General features: G+C 39.8%; 1 protein-coding gene across 5 annotated transcripts in view; it reads left to right on the top strand.

Annotated features, from left to right (window-relative positions):
- The window catches only part of TTC3 (tetratricopeptide repeat domain 3), a 133,364-nt gene that overhangs the window by 20,621 nt on the left and 92,535 nt on the right, over window positions 1-20,208 (top strand). For all 5 annotated transcript variants that reach the window (XM_067545260.1, XM_067545261.1, XM_067545259.1 and 2 more), the window contains 4 exons: window positions 1,135-1,188; window positions 6,973-7,096; window positions 10,037-10,122; window positions 10,444-10,538. In XM_067545260.1, the coding sequence (XP_067401361.1) occupies window positions 1,135-1,188; window positions 6,973-7,096; window positions 10,037-10,122; window positions 10,444-10,538 (359 nt within the window). The remainder of the gene's footprint in view (window positions 1-1,134; window positions 1,189-6,972; window positions 7,097-10,036; window positions 10,123-10,443; window positions 10,539-20,208) is intronic.

Genomic DNA, 20,208 nt, shown 5'->3' with positions numbered 1-20,208 from the left:
AACATCAAATACAGGAGAGAAGCAGCAAAGAAAACTAATGGTCGTGTGTGTGTTTTTTGTGTAAGTGATGAATCAAATATTTAATGAGTTTTTCTTTTAAATTGAGGTATTGCACAATTTTTACTTTGAGAATTATGTGGTTGATTTGAGAATTGGTTGTACACAACCCAAAACTGCATTTTGATGGTTCACTCTGCCATTACATGACTTTATACTAGTGGGTCACACACTTTGTTGCTTCTGTCCTCTGAGCACATTCCTCATGTGGGCTCTTTGCATCCTAGTATTCCCTTTCCCTCCCACAAGCTCCCTGTGTGACAGCCTCCCATGTCCTTCTATTTCCTTCAATCCACCTTTTTCTTCATGCTGGAACTCTGTGCGACCTTCCTTTACCCATCCCCCCCATTCTTATTTCTTGTCTTTTTGTCTTTGAAATAAGTCATTTTGGATCTCAGCATTGTACACTATAGTAGGAGGATCAGCAGAGCTGAGATGGGGGGTATTGTTAGACTGTAAGGTGTTAATGGCTGCCATCAACTGGTTCTTTGATCCGCAGATAATTACAGAGGTGATTGAAGCTGTGGGGTCTCCTCTCCAGATTCCAGGGGCTCTGTGTTGTTACCCTTTGTTTTTTCCCGATTTTCATCAAAATCAGTGAAAAGTTCCAGAGGGGTAGCCATGTTAGTCTGTATACAGCAAAAATGAGAATCCTGTAGCACCTTAAAGACTAACAAATTTCTGCAGGCTTAAGCTTTTGTGGGCTGCAACTCACTTCGTCAGGTGAATGAAGTGGAAATCAACTTCCACTTTACGCATCTGACGAAGTGGGTTGCAGCCCACGAAAGCTTATGCCTGCAGAAATTTGTTAGTCTTTAAGGTGCTACAGGACTCTGATTATTATCATCAAAATCAGTATGATTCTGCTCACTGATGCCTAGAACATTCCCTGAAATTTTTGAATGGATCAGATGTGGCATTCAAAAGTTATTGCATTACAGACAGAGAAATGTTGTTGCGTGAATAACCTCACTGCTTGACCAAGCAATCTTGAGCAGAAAATTGAAACTAAATAGAACAAAACTTGGTTGGGTGCAAAGTCTAATTTTTCTTTGTTTTTTTTTTTTTTTTACACAGAACAATCCATTTTTTATCAGTGGCATATTGAGTATTGGTACTCGAATAGAAAATGTAAGTTGACTTTTTTTTAAAAAGCCCTCTGTAAATACAAATAAGACTTTTCAATCTGTAAATATGTCCGCATTATTTCTTTTTTACATATACACAAGGTACATGGGTATATAACAGCTAGAGCATTTGATGGTGGTATAATAGGTCTCATTTTCTTGCAAGTCTGCCTATTCTGAAGTTTTGGTGCATGGATGTAGTTTTTCTTCTGCATGTCACTTTCTCTTAACCTACATAAGGTAGCAGAAACTGGAAAGTTACTTTAACATTAAAAAATAAATTTGCTTTATAGTTGTTATGGCTGAAATTCATATTGCCATTTTGAAGACCATATCATAGCCACTTTTAATAGTGGGAGAAATATAGCAGGCAGAACTATAACTTGTTGCTGGATAATTTGCTACTTATCTTTTTATATAATTTAAATGGCATTTTGTCTTGAAAGGTATGCATTTAATAGTAAATAAAATAATATTCTAAATCCACAAAATCCATTTTAAAAATACACTGAAAGAACATCCCAGGCAACAAACATTCTCCTGTCAATCCCACTCCTTCAGAAAAAGGTTTGGAACATGTTTTGGCAGTCAACCAGTTCAGGCTGTGTTTGACATAGAAGTGTATTTCAGAGTCAAGGGCCTTCCTCTTGCAACACCCTGCCTGGGGAATGTCAGTTCTCATATCAGCTGTTGTCTCAGTTTGGATTGAAGCACAAATACATAGGTGGGTGTAGTAGGGTCCTCGGTGGGCTGGGTGGCCTTGAGCTATGCAAATTCGACACTGGGACAGACAGGGTTAAAGCACTGGGCCCAGCTATCCCTACCCCTCTAACCCTGTAGAGCATGTTCCAACTGGAGACTTGGTTGGTTGAATGAATGAATGAAAGCTGGAGTTGGGAAGGAGAACAGACTTACTTGCCTGCAGACTCCAGCCAGAAGGGGCTAGATGCCTCCTTGAAGTACCAGGACTATATGCTGAACCTTATTGGGCTGACAGTTTGGTTTCCTTTGTATTTTTCCTTATCTGGGATCAGAAGCAAAAGGATCAATGGTAGGAAGTGACCCAGGGAGGGTAACTCAGAGGGTCCACCCCCCAGGGGTCAATCAACACTGCTGACCCTCCTAGGGCTCTGGGTGGGAGCCTAGTGGAGTGGGCGGGGCAGGCTTTCCTATCACTACCCCATGACTGAGTGAATGCTAAACCAGTGCAGTTGTAAAGCAGCTTGTCTGTGCTCCCTGTAAGAAACCCAGATAAGTAAGCAGATTGTCTCATTTTACAGTAACTGAAGTTTCCAAATAATCTTCAAGGGTGCACTCATTTTATTGAAAAGTAGCTTGCAGGATGGTACAGACTCTTAAAAGTGATCACCAGAATAAGCCATCTGCACAAAACCTTAACAATTTTGTATTGTGTGTTCTAAGGGTAACTCAAAATGTGTGGTGCTACAGAGTCAATGCAAAATTTAAGTTGGTAGGTGTAAACCAATATTGACTGGTTTTCTTCTGTGGAATGATTTTAAATGATTAAATAGTGCAGTACAAATATTCTTAAAAAAAAACCTTACAATACTTGGATTCAAGGACACTAGTACTGATAATTGCTCTTTTTAATAGATTAATTATGAGACTGCAGGGTGAATAAAAATCTTTTTTTATTTTATTTATTTTTTTTTTAAACCCAATTTTTTTAATTTAAATTAAAAACATGTTTTTAAAAATAAAACTATTTTAAACTAGTTTTCATAATTTCACATTTATCTTATCTGGGCTTACTATAACCTATTAAAATTTAGTATATGTTTGCCAACGTTTTAAAGAAAGTCAGACCTCTGAACTGGTGGAAGTCACTTGCGAAGCACCTGGAATTGGCTTTTGACAGACAGACTGTAGCCTTTTCAGTTGATGTAGAAAAAGTATTTTCTTTTTCATTTTATTCAAATAGTTTAGTTCAGTGACTAGTTCATTCAAAGTTAAGAAACCAGTTTGGAGTTGCTAATATAGGAAAGCTTGTTTTCTTCTTCCTACCTGGATAAAAGCTAGGTGTGAGAAGATGAGATCTACTAATTGTAAAATGTTAAAGGACAATGGTGACCACAAACATTCAGTTCCATTCACTAGCTACAGGTAGTACTTTGTTTTGTCAATATTCGTTTTAAATGCAAAATATGTTCTGATAAACAATTTCTTAGATATCCAACACATTTAAGATAGTTTACTCCTGGAGGAATTCTGCGCCCAAAAATGTAAAAATTCTGTGCACAATATTTTAAAATTCTGCAATATTCTACATATTTTATTTGTTAAAATAACAGGATATCATCACACTTCCAGTGTCAGCAGGAGGCCCAGCTGCGCTGCTGTAAGATCTCTAGTGTAGCCATAGCCTCAGTCTTTCATGAAGCACCCCTGTTCATTAAGGCACCTCTCACTGAATGGATACAGAATGTCTTATCTGCATCTTGTCACATGCTAAATCAGTTTTTTGTCTTTATTCACAAACAGGGCTCATTGTCATATCCTTCCCTTTTCACTTACAAGAAGTTTCAATGTTTATAGTTGCTTTTGTTGGTTTTCCATTGACTTTTTTGGGTTGTTGCAGCAGTGGTTGATTGAGCAATATATCACATCATCAGCTAGCCAGGGAAGAGTGACAATTCCCTTCCACTTGAATTGGCCATCACCAAGACCTATTATTTCCTGGTGACTCACTTTCACTCCAAGACCATAATGGCTTAATTTTCAGTATAGTTACATTAGTCGTTAAATATTTCCCATACGCAAGTCTCACGATAATTGAGTGTTGATAAGGTACAAACTTTTTAATAGAAATCTCACATGCTACCCTTTATAGTGAATGTAGTGAGTTTGTCAGGTCTGAGGAAGGAGCTGCTTCCAAAGAATATTGAACCATTTGCCAGTTGTCACCAATGGGCCTCAGTGTCACAGTGGCCATTTAATATGGTGAGTAACATTCAGTTCCTTACAAGGAGCAATGATTGGCTGATGGCTGCAGGCAAGTTGATCACAAGTAATACAGATAATAGTTTTTAAAATGAACATTTGGCTTTATAGTGATATACCAAAAGTGTTCTTCCTAGCCTGCTGACAAACAAGGATTCGAGAAAAGGTTCATAACCCAGAAATGGTAATCTGTAGCACCAGTAAAAAGTAACAATGTATGAGAAATGTTAGTTATTGAAAGGCATTTTGATATGCTACCTTGCCTTGGTATTGTAATGCTGCCTGCAGTGATTCAAGAGCATGAGTACCAACTGCTGGGCAGACTGTTAGGAAGCAGGACACAAATCCCAAATTGGTTGTGAGTTCTATACTTAGATTTCATCAACCAGTTATTAAATGTAAACTCCTTAAGCACTATAGCAGCATTAACATGGAGTCATAGTTGGTCCCCTTGGGTACTCTGAGCTATCTCACCACCCAGGTGAGTGTACTTTTGTGTTACATGGTCCATTACATCATGAATCACAGCAGTAGTTGAGTTACTCTGAGTCTCAAAGGACCAGTCACTTATCTAAGGTGCAGCTGACCTGGGGGTCTCACAGCAAAGATATTGCTTGCAGCCAGTCCTATAATAAACTATATACAGATTTATTAAATAAGAAAAAAGAAATTTAGAGAGTTCTTTACAAGGGTTAAGTGGTAAACATATACACAAATGAGTTAGTCTTAACTTTCAAAAGGTAATAGAAGTTTCTGTAATCAGCAAGCTCTATGTTCTTTAGGGCTAATTCAGGCTAAGCAGCTGGTGATCTCTTACTTATGCCAGGAAAAACCTTGCCCCCATAGTCCAACCAGCATAGAACTAATCAGTTGAATCCTCTTTTATTAGGGGTTTTGTTCCTCTCCTGTCATGTGCTCTGAGCTGGAAACTCAGCTGATAGGAGGAATCCACTTGCATGACTCATTGTCATAGGGAGGAGGGTAGACCAACAAAAGTCTTTTGTGCCCTTGAGGGTACATAGGGAGATTCCAGCTGCACAGGGTCCCACAATAGTCTGTCTGGTATTGATGGACCTTTCCTTCTGGGAAGGACGTGTTCCGACAGGTTAGTGATCCCCCAGAGTCAATAATGAGTTGGTTAGGGAATAAATGAATTTTATTATGAAAAACAGGAGTAGTATAGATTTTTAACTAGTTATACCCATCTAAACAAACAATTAACTATAAGATATAGACTAATATAATAGGATATGAAAAACAATTAACTACAGAACATAAATTGATATAAGAAAGTATTAAACAGACAACTAACTATAAACATAAACTAATTTTAAACAGACAGTGGCTCCCCGTCCGGGAATCAAACCCCAGTCTGCCACGTGGCAGGCGGGGACACTCATCACTATACTACATAGACAGTTAGTTAATTGCAAGACACGGAAGGGTGTTACACAGACAGTTAACTGCAAGACACACAGGGCAGTTAACTGCAAGACACAGAATGATTTTACACAGACGGTTAACTGCAAGACACACAAAGTGATTGTAAACGGGCAGTTAACTGCAAGGCACAGACTGACACGAAGGAATGTTAAACAGACAGCTTAGCTGCAGAATACAGACTGATAGTTAACTCCTCACCATCCAGAGGAGGAGAACACACAGCATAACTCGAACTCGGCCGGCAAAAAGATGATTTGCGCTCGGTGGGGGGGGACACGGGAGCGGGAGAGTCCGGACCAGGTGATCAGGCTGGTGAATTGGGAAGCTCTCAGCCAGGGGCTTGGATGAGACCCCTTTTATGGGCTTCGTGCCAGCACCAGATTGGCTGGGGGATACTAGCAATAGGTTTCATTTCCTGGTTGCTGTTAAGTTTCCTTTCCCATGGTCAGTTTCGTTTCCCATATATGATGTGGGAGCCGAAGGTACGGCTGATCACATAGGCATACCCTAATAAGGTCAGGTCGTGGGTTGACTGTTAGCACTGAATGGGTGGCGGGGGAGAGGGGTGGTCATGGCAGAATTGTTGCAGTGACAGGACATAACTGTTTCTGTTGAAGATCAGCCGTCACTAATTATTGTCTCTCTCCTGTCTGGAGATTTACAGAGTAAGTCACAATATAAGCGCTCAAATATTATCTTATAGTATGGGATACAGATGTTATAAGTGAGATTAATGCATGCAGCAATTCATAGGCATTCAATGAAATCTAAACACATTCTTAGCATTGTTAAAATAGGTATTAGAATTGTAACACAGATGAGTCAGACTGATTCCAGCTATATTTGTCAGTGTCCAGTTGAAACATGGGAACCTTGGTATGAGGTCTCATCCAACTTAGTAGCCAGAGCAAAAAACCTATTCCAAGGTTGTCCCAATCCCAGAATTTTAAATCTAGTTTTAGCCTGACCTTTATTGGCCTTTGTTTTGTGCACAAAATGAGATGACTATTGTAATTTGTGAAAATGCAAACTTAGTGTTGGTTCTCCTTGACCATATATTTATGCATAGAAATAACATATTAGGTGTCTGAAATAAACCAAAAATATCTTTCCTGAATTCTGTGGGGTTGTGGAATGGAAATGAAGTATTTGAACTATGCTCTCCTATTTTTTCCAGAAAACACTGTAAACATTTGCACTTGCACCTTATTTGTTAGACTGTTGCACAACATTGCTGCTATATCTACCCATATTTGTTCAGTCTTTTACTTTATATTGTGTTGCCAGTCATTTAGGTTATTTTATTTTACTTAGCTTATCTCATATAAGCAAAACGGAGTACAGTTGCTAACTTACTCTTATTTCTACTCTTTATTTGAAATAGAGAGTTTTCGATATTGGGGCTGCCCTTGCCTGGGTGAAATGTACAGGCGAATGCAATGTTCTACAGCAATTAGAAGAACTTGGAGATTACTGTTGGCCTCCTCTAGAAGCATTCTTTGCTAAATGTAAGTATAATCATTGTGACAGGTATGGCAATTTCCTACAATATTCTGGACAAACATTATTGAATTGAGTTACACCTTATTGAATTAAGTTTTAAATATCATGGGATCTCATTGTACTAAAAATGCAGATATTTGTGTTGTGGGATTGTATGTAAATTGTGTAGGAGACATGACTAATGCAAACCTTGGGAAGTATTACGAGCTTCAAAGGACTTTTTAAACAATGGGCTAAGACAAGAATGAATTGATAGTTGAGCAAGTTTCCTAGTGAATGCAAATGCCTACCTCTGGACCTAATCTTTAGAAACTTGGCTGTGGGGACAAGACCTATTCCCAGGATCAAAAGGCCCAAACAGCATAAAGGAATAATTCATATAGATTCATGGGGGTGCTTTTTTCTGAGCCAAGGCAATTATGAACTTTGTGATCATGGGGAAAAACAACCCTGGTGAGGCTTGAAGGATTGCTCACCAGCCAGAGACCTTGTAGCAGTTGGGGTGATCTCTGGTCAGCTCATTAGCAGGCATGTAGGTTCTTTTATTGGGTTTAATATGTTTTCTGCATAATGCTTTTACTTTAAAATATATTTGCTTAGAAAGAGCTGTGTTAACTGAAAACTGGGGCAGGTACTGTTTATAGCCTTTGAAAAGTAAGCAAATTGCAGCCATAGGCCTGTTTAGTTGGTCTGCCTTGTTGGGGAATAAGTGTTGGAAAAGAACTGTGCAGCTTGGACATACCCTGGTCAGGTGGGGGAGAAATGCATGTCTCCATCCAAGAGAGGTAATGGCTTAGGAGCTGGAAGTCTAAGAATGGGTGTCCTTGCTGGATCATAGAGGGGGAATACAGGTGCAGTTGCCCTGACTGTTACAAGCATTCTAAAAATCATGGGGGGGAAAATAGGTTGTCATGGGGTGGTTGTGTGTGAGTGAGTAAGTACTATATTTTTTTTCTTTAGCCTTGGAGCAGTTGAGGCATCATGTGAAAATTAGAATGATTTTCGGTTCAGAAAGATTATTCTCTCGTACTTGGGTATTTCTTTTCTAATATTGTTCATTACAAAGAATATTTGTATCCTGACTCTATCCACTCCTGCTGTTTATTCCCTCATTGACATCCTATTCTTAAGTCAGTGATGGTCATTCTCACAGCAGTTGATTGTATTTTAAGTATTAAATCTCATTTTTGGAATAATTGACAAAAGCTAGATGAACAAAGCAAACAATAAAGGAAAAGACAGAGAACTTGATTATAAGCTAAGCGAAACAGTTTCTAAATGCAGTATAATTAATTTTTCTATGGAGTCACCTGCTTTTCTGTTTTTATCAATTATTCTAAATCTAGAAACACAGTTTAGCAGTCTTTCCTTTGAAATATCTAGTTTTGCTCCAATGTTTATCATCGTTCTTGCTGCAGCTGTCGTTGGTATGATATCCCCCTGCTGTTGAAAAAATAAGCTTTTGATAACTGGGATGTGCTCCATCACATTGGAATCTGAATCCCACTTGGCCTGAAGTATGTTTTTTTTCTCAGAGAGATAATAAACCAGGACATTTTTTTTACTTACCTTCCTTTTCAAGAATGACTATTAAAGGAAACAAGTCTGTTCTAACATTTGATGGAAGACTTCAGTGTAACAAAAGTCAAAACAAATATAATTATAAAGAAGTGAATCACTGATACTTTCTAAAAATTGTCTGAAGTCTAGTAAAAATAATTAAACAGGAGTCCACCAGTTTGACTCTCTTTATGCAGATTAGGACACTTATAATTTTGGTCCATTAGAAACTAATGAGAGGTCAGTTTCAAAGTTAAAACAATTTAAAAACATTTGGAGACAGTTTTGACTGTTGGATACCATCATAGTTTTTTAAGTCATCTTGCTCATGAGGTTTTGTCTCTTGTGGTATCACGTGACTAGGATGGGTGTCCTTGTTACTTCGGTGAATGTGTTTATGCCATACTTGGTATCGAGGTGTTCTGGTACCACCCTTCTGGAATGTGTTCGTGTGAGTGAACTGTGCCTAGTACTTCTTAGGAATGTTTGTTTTTGTAATAGCAGCTTTGTTCTTGCCAGGTTATTTGAACTTGCAAGCAGGCGTGTTTTGTAAGAGGGTCTGACTTCTGCTCACAGCCTGATTTTTGCTAACTTTGCTTTATATCAGCAGGCCCTGACTGCTGTTTTAGTTCAGGCCTCAAGCCTCTTATACCAGGCTGTATATCTCAGCCTCTCACTTTCCACTATTGTCTTAATTGCTGCTCAGTCTATCACATAACTGTGATGGTTAAAACATTTATATCTATTTGTTATATTACTGTGATTAGAGTTGAATAATATTTGTTTCAGCTTCATGAAACTTTTGAATAAATTATTCAGATATATGACAATTTAACTCCTATTACGATAGAAAAAATTCTATTGTAATAGCAAAAAGCTCCATGGTATTCAGGTGTAGACTTCTTTTGAGATCCAATTAATGGTTTGTATACTAGAGTTTTGCTTTCTAGATTTAAAAGCTCAGACTCTTCTGTTATTGCCTGAGGATAGCAGCATTTGGGTTTTTAGTATAAAGGCAGGATCTTTTAGTCCTTGATTCAGCAAGGTACTTAAATACATACCAGCTTCAAATATTTGAGTAGTATAACTGACTTCATTGGGATTGCTCACATGCTTGAAGTTAGGCACATGCTTGCAATTAAGTACCTTGCTGAATCGGGACTTTATTTTTGTTTCCACATCAGCATAAAACATTTCTACATTCTGTCTGAAATTTATTACTTTGTCTTAGCTTACTTCTGTTTCTCGTATTGATGAGGGGGAAAACAAACTTGACACATCCAATTTCTAGTTGTAGACTATACAGTGATTGTTAAAAGCAAGTCAAACTGATTGTTGTTTGGCTTTGGTTATTTTTTTCTTACCTTACTAATTTCTGCCTACAGATAAACATTATATAACTAAAGTTGTATTGGAAGACTGCAATTTAGTTGAAGAGTTTGAAGCTCAGAGTTGTGAAAACTGTATAAAGGTAGGACAAAATGCTTGGGGGGGGAACCTGAAGAAATCCATTTTAAACAAGTGAGATCAAAGATAGCCAAAGTTACAGAAACTTCTATGAAAGCCATTGACCATAGATAAATAGTCCTCTCATAGGATCATGCCCCAACACTTAGTAGGAGTTTTAAGATAATTACACTGCTCCAAATCAACTTCTTGTGAGTACATTTCAGCATTCGGTATACAGACTGATACAACACTTAAATGCATATTGTTAACTATTTTTGCAGTTCTCATTACAGTTGGGTTTAATTCTGATTTGGTTGCATATTTGTTTTTCTTGATCTTACAGAAAAGTGAATTTATGAAAAAGAGAGGAAATTGTGAGTTTTCCCAAGAGAACTTGGATTTTGCTATAAACTCATACACTAAAGCCATAGAATTTTGGTAAGAACTAAGTCAACTAGTTGGATCATCTTTGTGTGTCTTACATTTTTACCTTTTTCAGAGTTGTCCTGGTTTGTTGACCACCCATTTAAAAACCAGATGATGCCTAACTGACTTAGCACAGAGTTTTGTCTACATTCATTTTCTGTTTCCTATCTTAGTACTAAAGACCCTTTTTATCTTTGTTAGAGAAGTTTTACAAAAAATGCCTACCATTACTAATACTAGTTCAGCAACACCGGCGTTAACAGTATTGATAGCCCTAGAGAAAATGACCCTTTAGCTTCAGAAGACCCTTTCAGTGCTGTCTGTTAAATGTGGTCTATCAGAAAAACAGAATACGCTGCTGAAACTGATAGCTTTCTACAGTAGGGCTCTCAGTATTGCTAGCACTAGTGTACCTGATCCAGTGCTGGCACCAGTGGGATATTTAGGGTTTTGTGGTTTTTAAAATTTTCTAATGTAGGCAAGATTTATCTTGAGAACATGCTAAGTTTCATCCATATGTGTTGCTTATTCCTTCTCTGAAGTCCCTGAAGTTATCTTTTGGTGGCTGTGGAAACTTTCACAGTTATGTCTGTGACCCATCCGTGCCTAGGGTAACCACCTGAAAATGCCAGGGTTAGGGCAGGCTGTAGAAGGAGAGCAGATTTTCCCGGCACTGGTGGGTGACACTGAAGTCAGAGTTCCAACCAGCCACAAAATGCTTCTGATTCCCCACACTGGTTATCAAGAAGCTAAAACAAAATATACACAGCCCCTTTTACCGCATTTCAGTCCCTGGCTCCCAATCAGCCACTAGATCCGGTAAAGAGACCAGTTATTTAAAACTCTATGCTCTTTACCAAAAAGGTGTCTTCTGACCTCAAAGAATCAGCCACAGTACCAGATCAATATAAGTTTAGATCTTACCCAAAATACCACACTGCCAGCCAATCCTTTAGTAACTAAAACTAAAGGTTTATTATAAAAGGAAAGAAACAAACCATAAGAGAAATGTTAAAGGATTAAAACAATCACATACATACAAATGATCGGAAGTCTGTTTACATCAGATTTCCAGTAGAATTGTGGAGTTTGCAGGCTTGTGTGGCCCCTGTGGTGTACATCCAGTACCTGGATGGGTTTCAGTCCTTTGTTTCACAGCTTAAGTTCAGTTTAGTTGTAGATGAGTTGATCCAGAGGTAGGTGAAAACTGAAGACTGGTACTGAAGACAAAATGGATGTGGTGCAGCTGCCTTTTATGTCCTTTGGCCTTTGCCATGCTGCTTGTGGAAATTTACAGGAATAAGATGGATTCCAGGATCACATGAGTAAGTCCTTGTGGCTCATCAGGTATATCCCTGGCTTCTCCCCCTAGGCCCATTGTACCTGTGAATTTCTTTAATGGGCTATTAAGCAGGCTAGTGCTGCAGCCATCCTGTCTGGGGTGTAGCCCAGAAACACAGTACAAGTTGAAATACAGATACAAACATATCCATAACTTCCATTACACATATAACACATGAACATAAACATCATCATCTTACTTAACACATTATAGCCTTGCTAACAGTATCTGACATGGCATATCTCACATTAATTATTATGATTTTGACATATTGATGTTAAATAATATAATAAATGCCCCCCCCCCCCCCCAATCCAGCCAGAGTCACAATGACTTCAAATGAGAAACAATAAGAGTAAAACTAAAACAAATATTGTTCATGCAAATGGAACAGTATTTATTTAGTATATAATGCTGTGCCTTATAAAACGAATTAGCAACAAAACATTGGTTTGCTGAAATTTTTACCAGTGCTATCACAAGCAAGTGCTGCTTTTGGCAAATTCAGTTATGTCTGTGGAAAGACTGAACTTCTTAAAAAAATCCTAACTTTGGGAGTATTGGTGGTCATGCTAACCCATGCATGTAAGACATATATTGTAGACTTGCATTTGGAAGGATTGATGCCTTCCTAATGTCTCCCCTCAGATTGTGTGCGAAGTAATAAAGTAGATTTCTTCGTGTAGTGTCCCATATGGGTGCTCCACTTCAGTGAGTCTGCGTCCCTGTGACTGTGATCGGATTTTTCAGTAACAGTGCCCATTTGGGCCACACATGCACTCTTCCGCCCTGCCCCCCATCTTGTGCTGCTTTAGGCACCTCTTTATTTCACTGTGCAGCCAAACCACCTTCAGTTCCTTCTTAACCACTCTTGGCCTGGGACAGAGCCCTCAGCAGAGCCTGTTTAGTTTATCTTTGGTGTTATTATATGGTGGTGTTATTGTTGAGTGATAGAGTAGAGTGAGTTAATTTGAACTATCCTCTTTTTCCCTCATTTTATTTTTCTTGTTTAAAAAAAAAAATATATATTTTTTTAAACAAAAGAAATCTATTATCCATAGAGTAATGCCGTTTTCTTCCCAGTACTCCTTCCTGTTAGAGAAAGATACTGAGAAAAGAGGAGCGTGCCTGGATCCCTTGAGTTCAAACGGTGTCTCTCTTGCTGGGAGGCTATCCCCATCAATGACAGGCACACTCGGTGCATCCGCTGCCTATGAGAGGCACATGTATCACAAAAATGTACGCGTTACTTCACGCTCAAGGCATGTACCAGACAAGCCAGAGACCTGAAGTTAAAACTGATCATGATGAAGAGCTCACTGAGTCCAGCTTCTGACCTGGGCCCAGAGACCACCTTTAGCCACCAGTCCCCATCAACCTTGATGGTGGCTTCAGAGAGAAATTCCACACTACCATTACGGAGGAAACTATTGCAGTTCTCACAAAAGGCCACCAAGAAGTGGACAACGACCTCCCCTATCAGGGTGGATTGATTTAAATGGCTATTTAAATCACCAAGAGAAAATCGTTGATTTAAATTAAGTTTCCCACTGATACTTCACACATTTCTTAAACAATGGAGCAAATCTGATCACTAAAACATGTTAACTTACAACTCAATACAGCATTTTACAACATCTAGGAGGGTATGCTTTGTGTCATTTTTTTGATAACTTGATTTTTATTAATTTATGAAATAGTACATAATACTCATTACCTGTGTCAAGCTGCAGAGGCAGCAGCAGTACATTAGGAATGGTAAGAACTAAATCACAAACACAATAGCACTTACATTTTATTAAACTAAACCTTAAATGTTACATAAATGTTTCACATTTGCAATTGCAGCAGTCTCCTGAGTTGCCGGCTGACTGCTCTCAAACTTTTTTTTAATTTTCAAATTTGATTGATTAACTCTTAACAGACAAGTCATCACAACCCTAAACGTACGCTGTCCTTAAAACTTCTAAAACTAGCTCTCATCTTCCCCACTTCCACTGTCATTATTATTCATAGACTGAAACAGAAATATAATTTTCCTGCTTTTTAAACTCCCAGTTGATTTCTTAGCTTTGAATGAATAATACCTAACAATGAAAATATTCTGTGTCAGCCTGCAGAGGAAGCTACTGCTGTGAAAAATTGGCTTAGCAACTGAAAGAACTCTGTTTCAAGGTGCCTGGCTAATGATTTCCACCAATTCAGGGGATTGACTTTGTTCAAAACATCATCAGTAAACATGTACTGTTTAAAGGGTTCTGCTTCAGCCCTGAAATTTATTATGACTGGCATGACAGAGCAGTAATTTTGAGTTGCCCATGCCAAGGCAGCATCTTCTTCAGAAGTTAGGCATCTACCTTTGTATCTGGGGTCGAGAATGTTTGCAAGAAAATGAGGTGGAGTTAGTGCTTGATCGATTCACTTCTTTATTGTCTGCAGTTTAATTTTCTGATGAGGTACTTCTTTCTTCAATATCTCTTGAAGTGCCTTCCAAATTTCGACAGCATCAGCAATGCAGCAACAATTTCTCTGAAGTTTGCTTAAGCCTATGGATATAGGCTTCAGTATACTGAACATATCCTCTACGTTCCTCTTTAATCCAATGTTAGATACTTTGGATTAGATACCTCCATCTATTTTATCACGTTTTTCTTCCCAAAGTTTTAGAAGAATAGGCCAGTTCTTAATAAAGTGTTCAAAACAATCAACCACGGAATTCCATCAAACATCTTGAGGGAGAATTAGTTTGCATCTTCCTGCTCTCTTCAATGAAGCTGAAGCAAAAAGGTTGCTATGGAAGTATTTTGCGACTTTTCTTTTATTCCTGGAGAAGACGTACTTAAATCTTTGGCTAAAAGATGCATTAAATGGGCACTGCAGCCATCTGTTATTAAGAAGAATCCTTCCATTTCTTCTTCTAAGTATCGTCTCATCTTTGCCACATTTGCAGCATTGAGTGAATAATACCAAATGATGAAAATATTCTCGGTGCCTTTAAGACATTGTCTTAAGTAACTCCTCTGCCTTTGCTTGGCACAGGTCCATCACCACATAAGCACAGAACAACAGTCCTATCCAGCCTGTGTCTTTCTTTGCACATGTGACTTGAGTCTGCTGAGAAACAGAAACTGAAAGCCCAGAACTTTAAAGAAGCTAGAGTTGGTAGGTAGGCTGGACAGACTAGAGCCATTAATTCATTTTTATGAGACTTTAAGTGTAGAATTAGCATATTTCTGATGAGATTTAATTGTAACTGCTATTTTTTAAACGAGAGAAATCTAGTACTTTGATTTAAAAAAAAATATTAAAAAATCCGATTTAAATAATAATAAAAAAGAAATCATTGATTTTTATCCACCCTGTCCCCTACTAGGGTATCAGTTTAAAAAGAAAAGATCCCTGACGTACTCAATGCACTGACCGGATCAAGGTTGAATACCTTTGAGTTGGTGGAATCCTCAGATACCGCTGGTGCTGTTAAAGGCAAGGACCCTAAGAGGGCAGGCTCGGAAAGAAGTGGGAGAAAGAGACCTAGCTTCTCCAAGACAGTATTGACAGAGCCGCTCAGACATGCGGCACCCATCAGATTGGCACCGGAACAGCCTGCAGCGCCACCTACTGGTCCCTCAACAGAGCTTAGAGCCCCACCAGCACCAACAACCGCTTCAGCTACAGCCGTGCAATTGCTAATGTCTTCCTCAGTATTGATGTTTGCACTACTGCAAGTATTTTGTTTTGAGAAGGCTTTGTTGGTATCTGAGATACAGAATCTCCTCATTACCGATCGATATTGCTTCGGTAAGCATCACAACCCCAGTGTGCTTGGTACTGTCGCAATCTACGCTACTGACCAGATCTGCCCCTTCCCTTTCCAGTGAGGAGGACGATGGTGAGGAAAAGGCCATTTACTTCTCATCAACACACCACTCCCCATTTCACCAGACAACTACCAGACCAGACCCATTGGTACAGACTGGATATCAGCATAGGGGTGAAGCACACGGGGATATGGAGATACATGGATGCCACCACCCATGCCATTCCCACCATAATGGCCTTACTGGGATTTGTGGGCTGTATACCAGGCCTCCTAGCACTCACAAAGAGAGAGAGAGAGAGACACTCCCCATCATCCCCCATAAGTAGACCCCCCAAGCCTAAGGTGAGACTTTGGAGAGGTGGCTTTTCCATCCTCTCTTCCTACTCCTCAATAGACGAGGCTGTCATGCCTCCTCCACTGACAGTAGCTGATGATTTTAAACAATCGAAGAACTATTTAAGAGAATTGCAGACTCACTACAACTACTTTTGGAATAAGTTAGAGAGTCTCAAAGCGTATTACTGGATATACAATAGAACCTCAGAGTTAAACACTTCCAGAACGGAGATTGTTTGTAACTCTGAACAAAATGGTATGGTCTTACAAAAGTTTACAGCTGAAGACAGACTTAATACAGCTTTGAAACTTTACTATGCAGAAGAAAAATGCTGCTTTTAACCATCATAATTTAAATGAAACAAGCACAGAAACCATTTCCTTACCGTGTCAAATCTTTTTAAAGCTTTCCCTTTATTTTTTTAGTAGTTTGTTTAATACAGTACTGTACAGTGTTTACTTTTGTCTCTGCTGCCTGATTGCGTACTTCTGGTTCCAAATGAGGTCTGTGGTTGATCAGTCAGTTTGTAACTTGGTGTTCAGTAACTCTGAGGTTCTTCTGTACTCCAAATGTCACCCTTATCGAAAATTGCACTCTATGTAAACGAGGTACCAATGGACCCAGCTAAGACTATCTGGCGGACACCTGTCATAGTACCGGACACCTGTAAAAGAGTGGACAAAACGTATTATGTTCCCTCTAAGGGCATGGAATTCCTATTTTCACATCCCTCCCTGGATTCATTTGTGGTCGAGGCTGTGAACGAGTGGGGCAGGCAATTCCTTTGAAAGACCAAAATTGTTTGCAGACAAGACGGATGAATCCCTACATTCCTTAAAGGATTCTAGAGCAACTCGTCAATCTTGAGGTTTCGAGACACCTGCGCAGAAAAGAAGGCCAAATAAATGCCATTCTGCACAGTGATTGAGACCTGCTTCATACGTTTCATGTGATCTGCAAAGACGAAGACAGAGGGCTACAAAAGGTAGGCCATCTCCATCTCAGTCATCCACGACCTAACAACGCACTTACAAACAACAATTTAAAAATTTGGTCGAGGCCCCAAGATGCCTCTTCCAATCCCATGTGCTGCAACCACCAGAAAATGTCTATCAGTTTGGAGGCCACCTGACCCCGTTTTACCCAATATGGTAGAGTATCACCTTGAAAAAGTAGGTATTAGAAATTATCAATAGCAGATACTTAATTCAGTTTACCTCCCTCCCTCCTACCTACTCTCTCTCCACGTCCTTCTACAGGTACCTTTCTTGGGAGCACCTTTTATGGGAGGAAATAAACCACTTCCTGCACTTGGGTGCTGTAGAACCAGTTCCAGTGCAGTACTGAAGCTTTTATTTAAACTATTTTCTAATCCCAAAAAAGAGCATCAGGCGGAGACCCATTTTAGACTTAAGAAAACTCAACAAGTTTGACAGAATACAAAGATTCAGAATGGTCACGTTAACAATAATCCCAGCACTGGAGCAAGGGGTTGGTTCTTGGCCTTTGACCTACAAGACGCATATTTCCAGATCACCATACATCCATCATACAGGAGATTCCTCAGATTTGTTTTGGAGTAGGATCATTACCAGTAAAAGAAACTTCTGTTTGGCCTTTCTATGGCACCTAGGGTGTTCTCCAAGGTCCTTGTGGCGGCGGCGGCGGTGGTGGTGGTGGTGGTGGCGGCAGCGGCGGCGGCACACCTCCACAAATGGAATTATGGTATTCCTATATTTGGACAATTTGTCTGCTCAAAGCCCCCTCTCAGAGACAGCCTAGTAGTGACACAAAGGTTGATGGCCCTTTTCTCACAACTAGGCCTCCAACGAAACATTGAAAAATCAACACTTACAATACAACATCTAGAATTTATTGGGACCTACTTGATGCAGCAGAGGCCAAAGCCTTATTACCAACTCTGATTTACCACCCTAATCAATTTGATCTCTGTGGTGCAAATCAGTTTACAGCTATCAGCCAGAACATGCTTACAACTACTAGGACATATGGCAACAACCACCTTTGTTGTGAGACATGCCAGACAACATATGCGTTGCCTTCCGGGATAGCTCAGGATAGTATACATTCCACACAGACACAACTTGAACAAATGTCTTTCAATGTCAGTCTCAGTCAAAAGCTCACTAGATTGGTGGACAAAGCCCCACAATGTGTGTGCTGGGGTTCCCTTCATACAACCACCACCGTCGCTAATATTGACAATGGATGCATCTCTGTTGGGGTGGGGAGCACACTTGCAAGACTGCAGTAGAGAGTAAGTGGTCCTCTTCAGAGTCAATTTTATATATCAACCTATTGGAACTACAAACAGTCTGGAGCACATGTTCACACTTTTTATCAGAAACAAAGACAAAAAGGTAATGACAGACAATATCACTTTCATGTTTGACGTAAACCATCAAGGGGGAGGAAGGTCACAATCCCTGAGCACTGAAGCACTGAAATTATGGAATTGATGAATTCACCACAACATCAAATCTCAGCTACTTACTTACTGGGATGTCAAAACACCATAGCAGATGCACCAAGTAGGAAATTCTCACAGGAGCATGATTGGGAGCTAGATACGATGATCCTACACAAGATATTCAGATTTGGGGGATTCCCAAGCATGGACCTCTTTACCACACCTAGAAACACAAAATGCCCACAGTTCTGCTCAAGAGCAGGAGTAAGCCACCAGTTTCTGGGGGATGCCTTTTTCATCAAATGGGAAATACATCTGCTATGCTCCTTTCCATCAATCCTCTTAATACCCAAAGTGAATTGCAAAATAAGAACAAGCCAGAGTCATCTTGAGAGCCTCAACATGGCCCAGATAAACATGGTTCCCATACCTCCTACAGATGACTGTTTGCCCACCAGTTGTTCACCCTGTTCCTGAACCTAGGGATCCTCCACCTGAAGGCCTGGCTCCTCTATGGTTCATGTTACCAAGATGACCTGTTCTGAAGACATAAATGGGATACTACTAAATATCAAGATTGACTGTGTTATACTTACCTGCACAAATGGAATACATTCCACACCTGGTGCGCCAGTAGACATGCCATGGCTAGCACCTCTCCCCTGCCACTGGTACTGTACTACATCCTAGGAGTAAAAAAAGTCAGGACTGTCCTCAAATTCAATTACAGTACATCTTGCAGCCATTACAGCCCTCCACCCCGAGATTGATGGACACTCAGTATTTAGCCACTCTAAAACAAAACTGTTCCTCAGAGGTATTCAGAAACTCTACCCTGAAATACAAGATTCCACTCCACCTTGGAACCTTAATCTGGTGCTATCATGCCTTAGTGGTCCCCTGTTTGAGCCCATGGCAACCTGCTTGTTCATACATCTATTTCTAAAGATGGCCTTTCTTGTGACCATCATATATGCTCAAAGAGTGGAGAAAATAGGGGCGCTCATGGTGTACCACCCAAAAAGTTACTTTACAACCACATCCAAAGTTCTCACCAAAAATACCTCCCTCATTCCACCTGAATGAGCCTATTCACCTCCTATTGTTCTTCCCCAAGCCACATGGGAATAAAAGGGAAGCTAGGCTCCACACGCTAGGTGTTAGAAGGGTGCTAGCATTCTATCTTGAAAGAACTAAACCATTCAGAAAGTTGCCAGAATTATTCCTTTCTATTACTGCAAGATCAAAAAGCTCAGCCATATCTAAACAAAGGTTTTCTAAATGGATTTCCAGTTGCATTCACCTCTGCTATAGTCAGCATGATTTGCAACCCCTACCGGGAACTCGAACACACTCCACAAGGTTAATTTCCATCTCTATAGCCTTCCTCAACAATGTACTAATCACAGACATTTGTAAAGCAGCCACCTGTGTGTCTGCCCACACATTGATAGAGCTCTATGCAATTGCATAGGACTAGATATTGGATGCTCTTAGGACTGACTGTCTTATCGCTCAGAAATCCGACTCCGAAGCCCTATCCTTCCAACGAGGGACACTGCTGTACAGTCACCTAAGGTGGAGCACCCACTTGAAGAGAAGGTTATTCACCCTGTGCAGTAGCTGAGGTTCTTTGAGATGTGTCCCCCTATGGGTGCGTCACTACTTGCCCTCCTCCCTTCTATGTTGGAGTTCAGACATAGACTGTGCAGTAGAGAAGGAACTGAAGGCGGCTTTGCCCCACAGTGCTAT

The sequence above is a fragment of the Emydura macquarii genome, unplaced genomic scaffold (assembly GCF_026122565.2).
Source record: "Emydura macquarii macquarii isolate MOO-44397 ecotype Brisbane River unplaced genomic scaffold, CSIRO-AGI_Emac_v2 contig_1043, whole genome shotgun sequence".
Classification (NCBI taxonomy): Eukaryota; Metazoa; Chordata; order Testudines; family Chelidae; genus Emydura; species Emydura macquarii.
The sequence above is the reverse complement of the archived record's forward strand: the minus strand, read 5'-3'. Positions and strand labels throughout refer to the sequence as shown.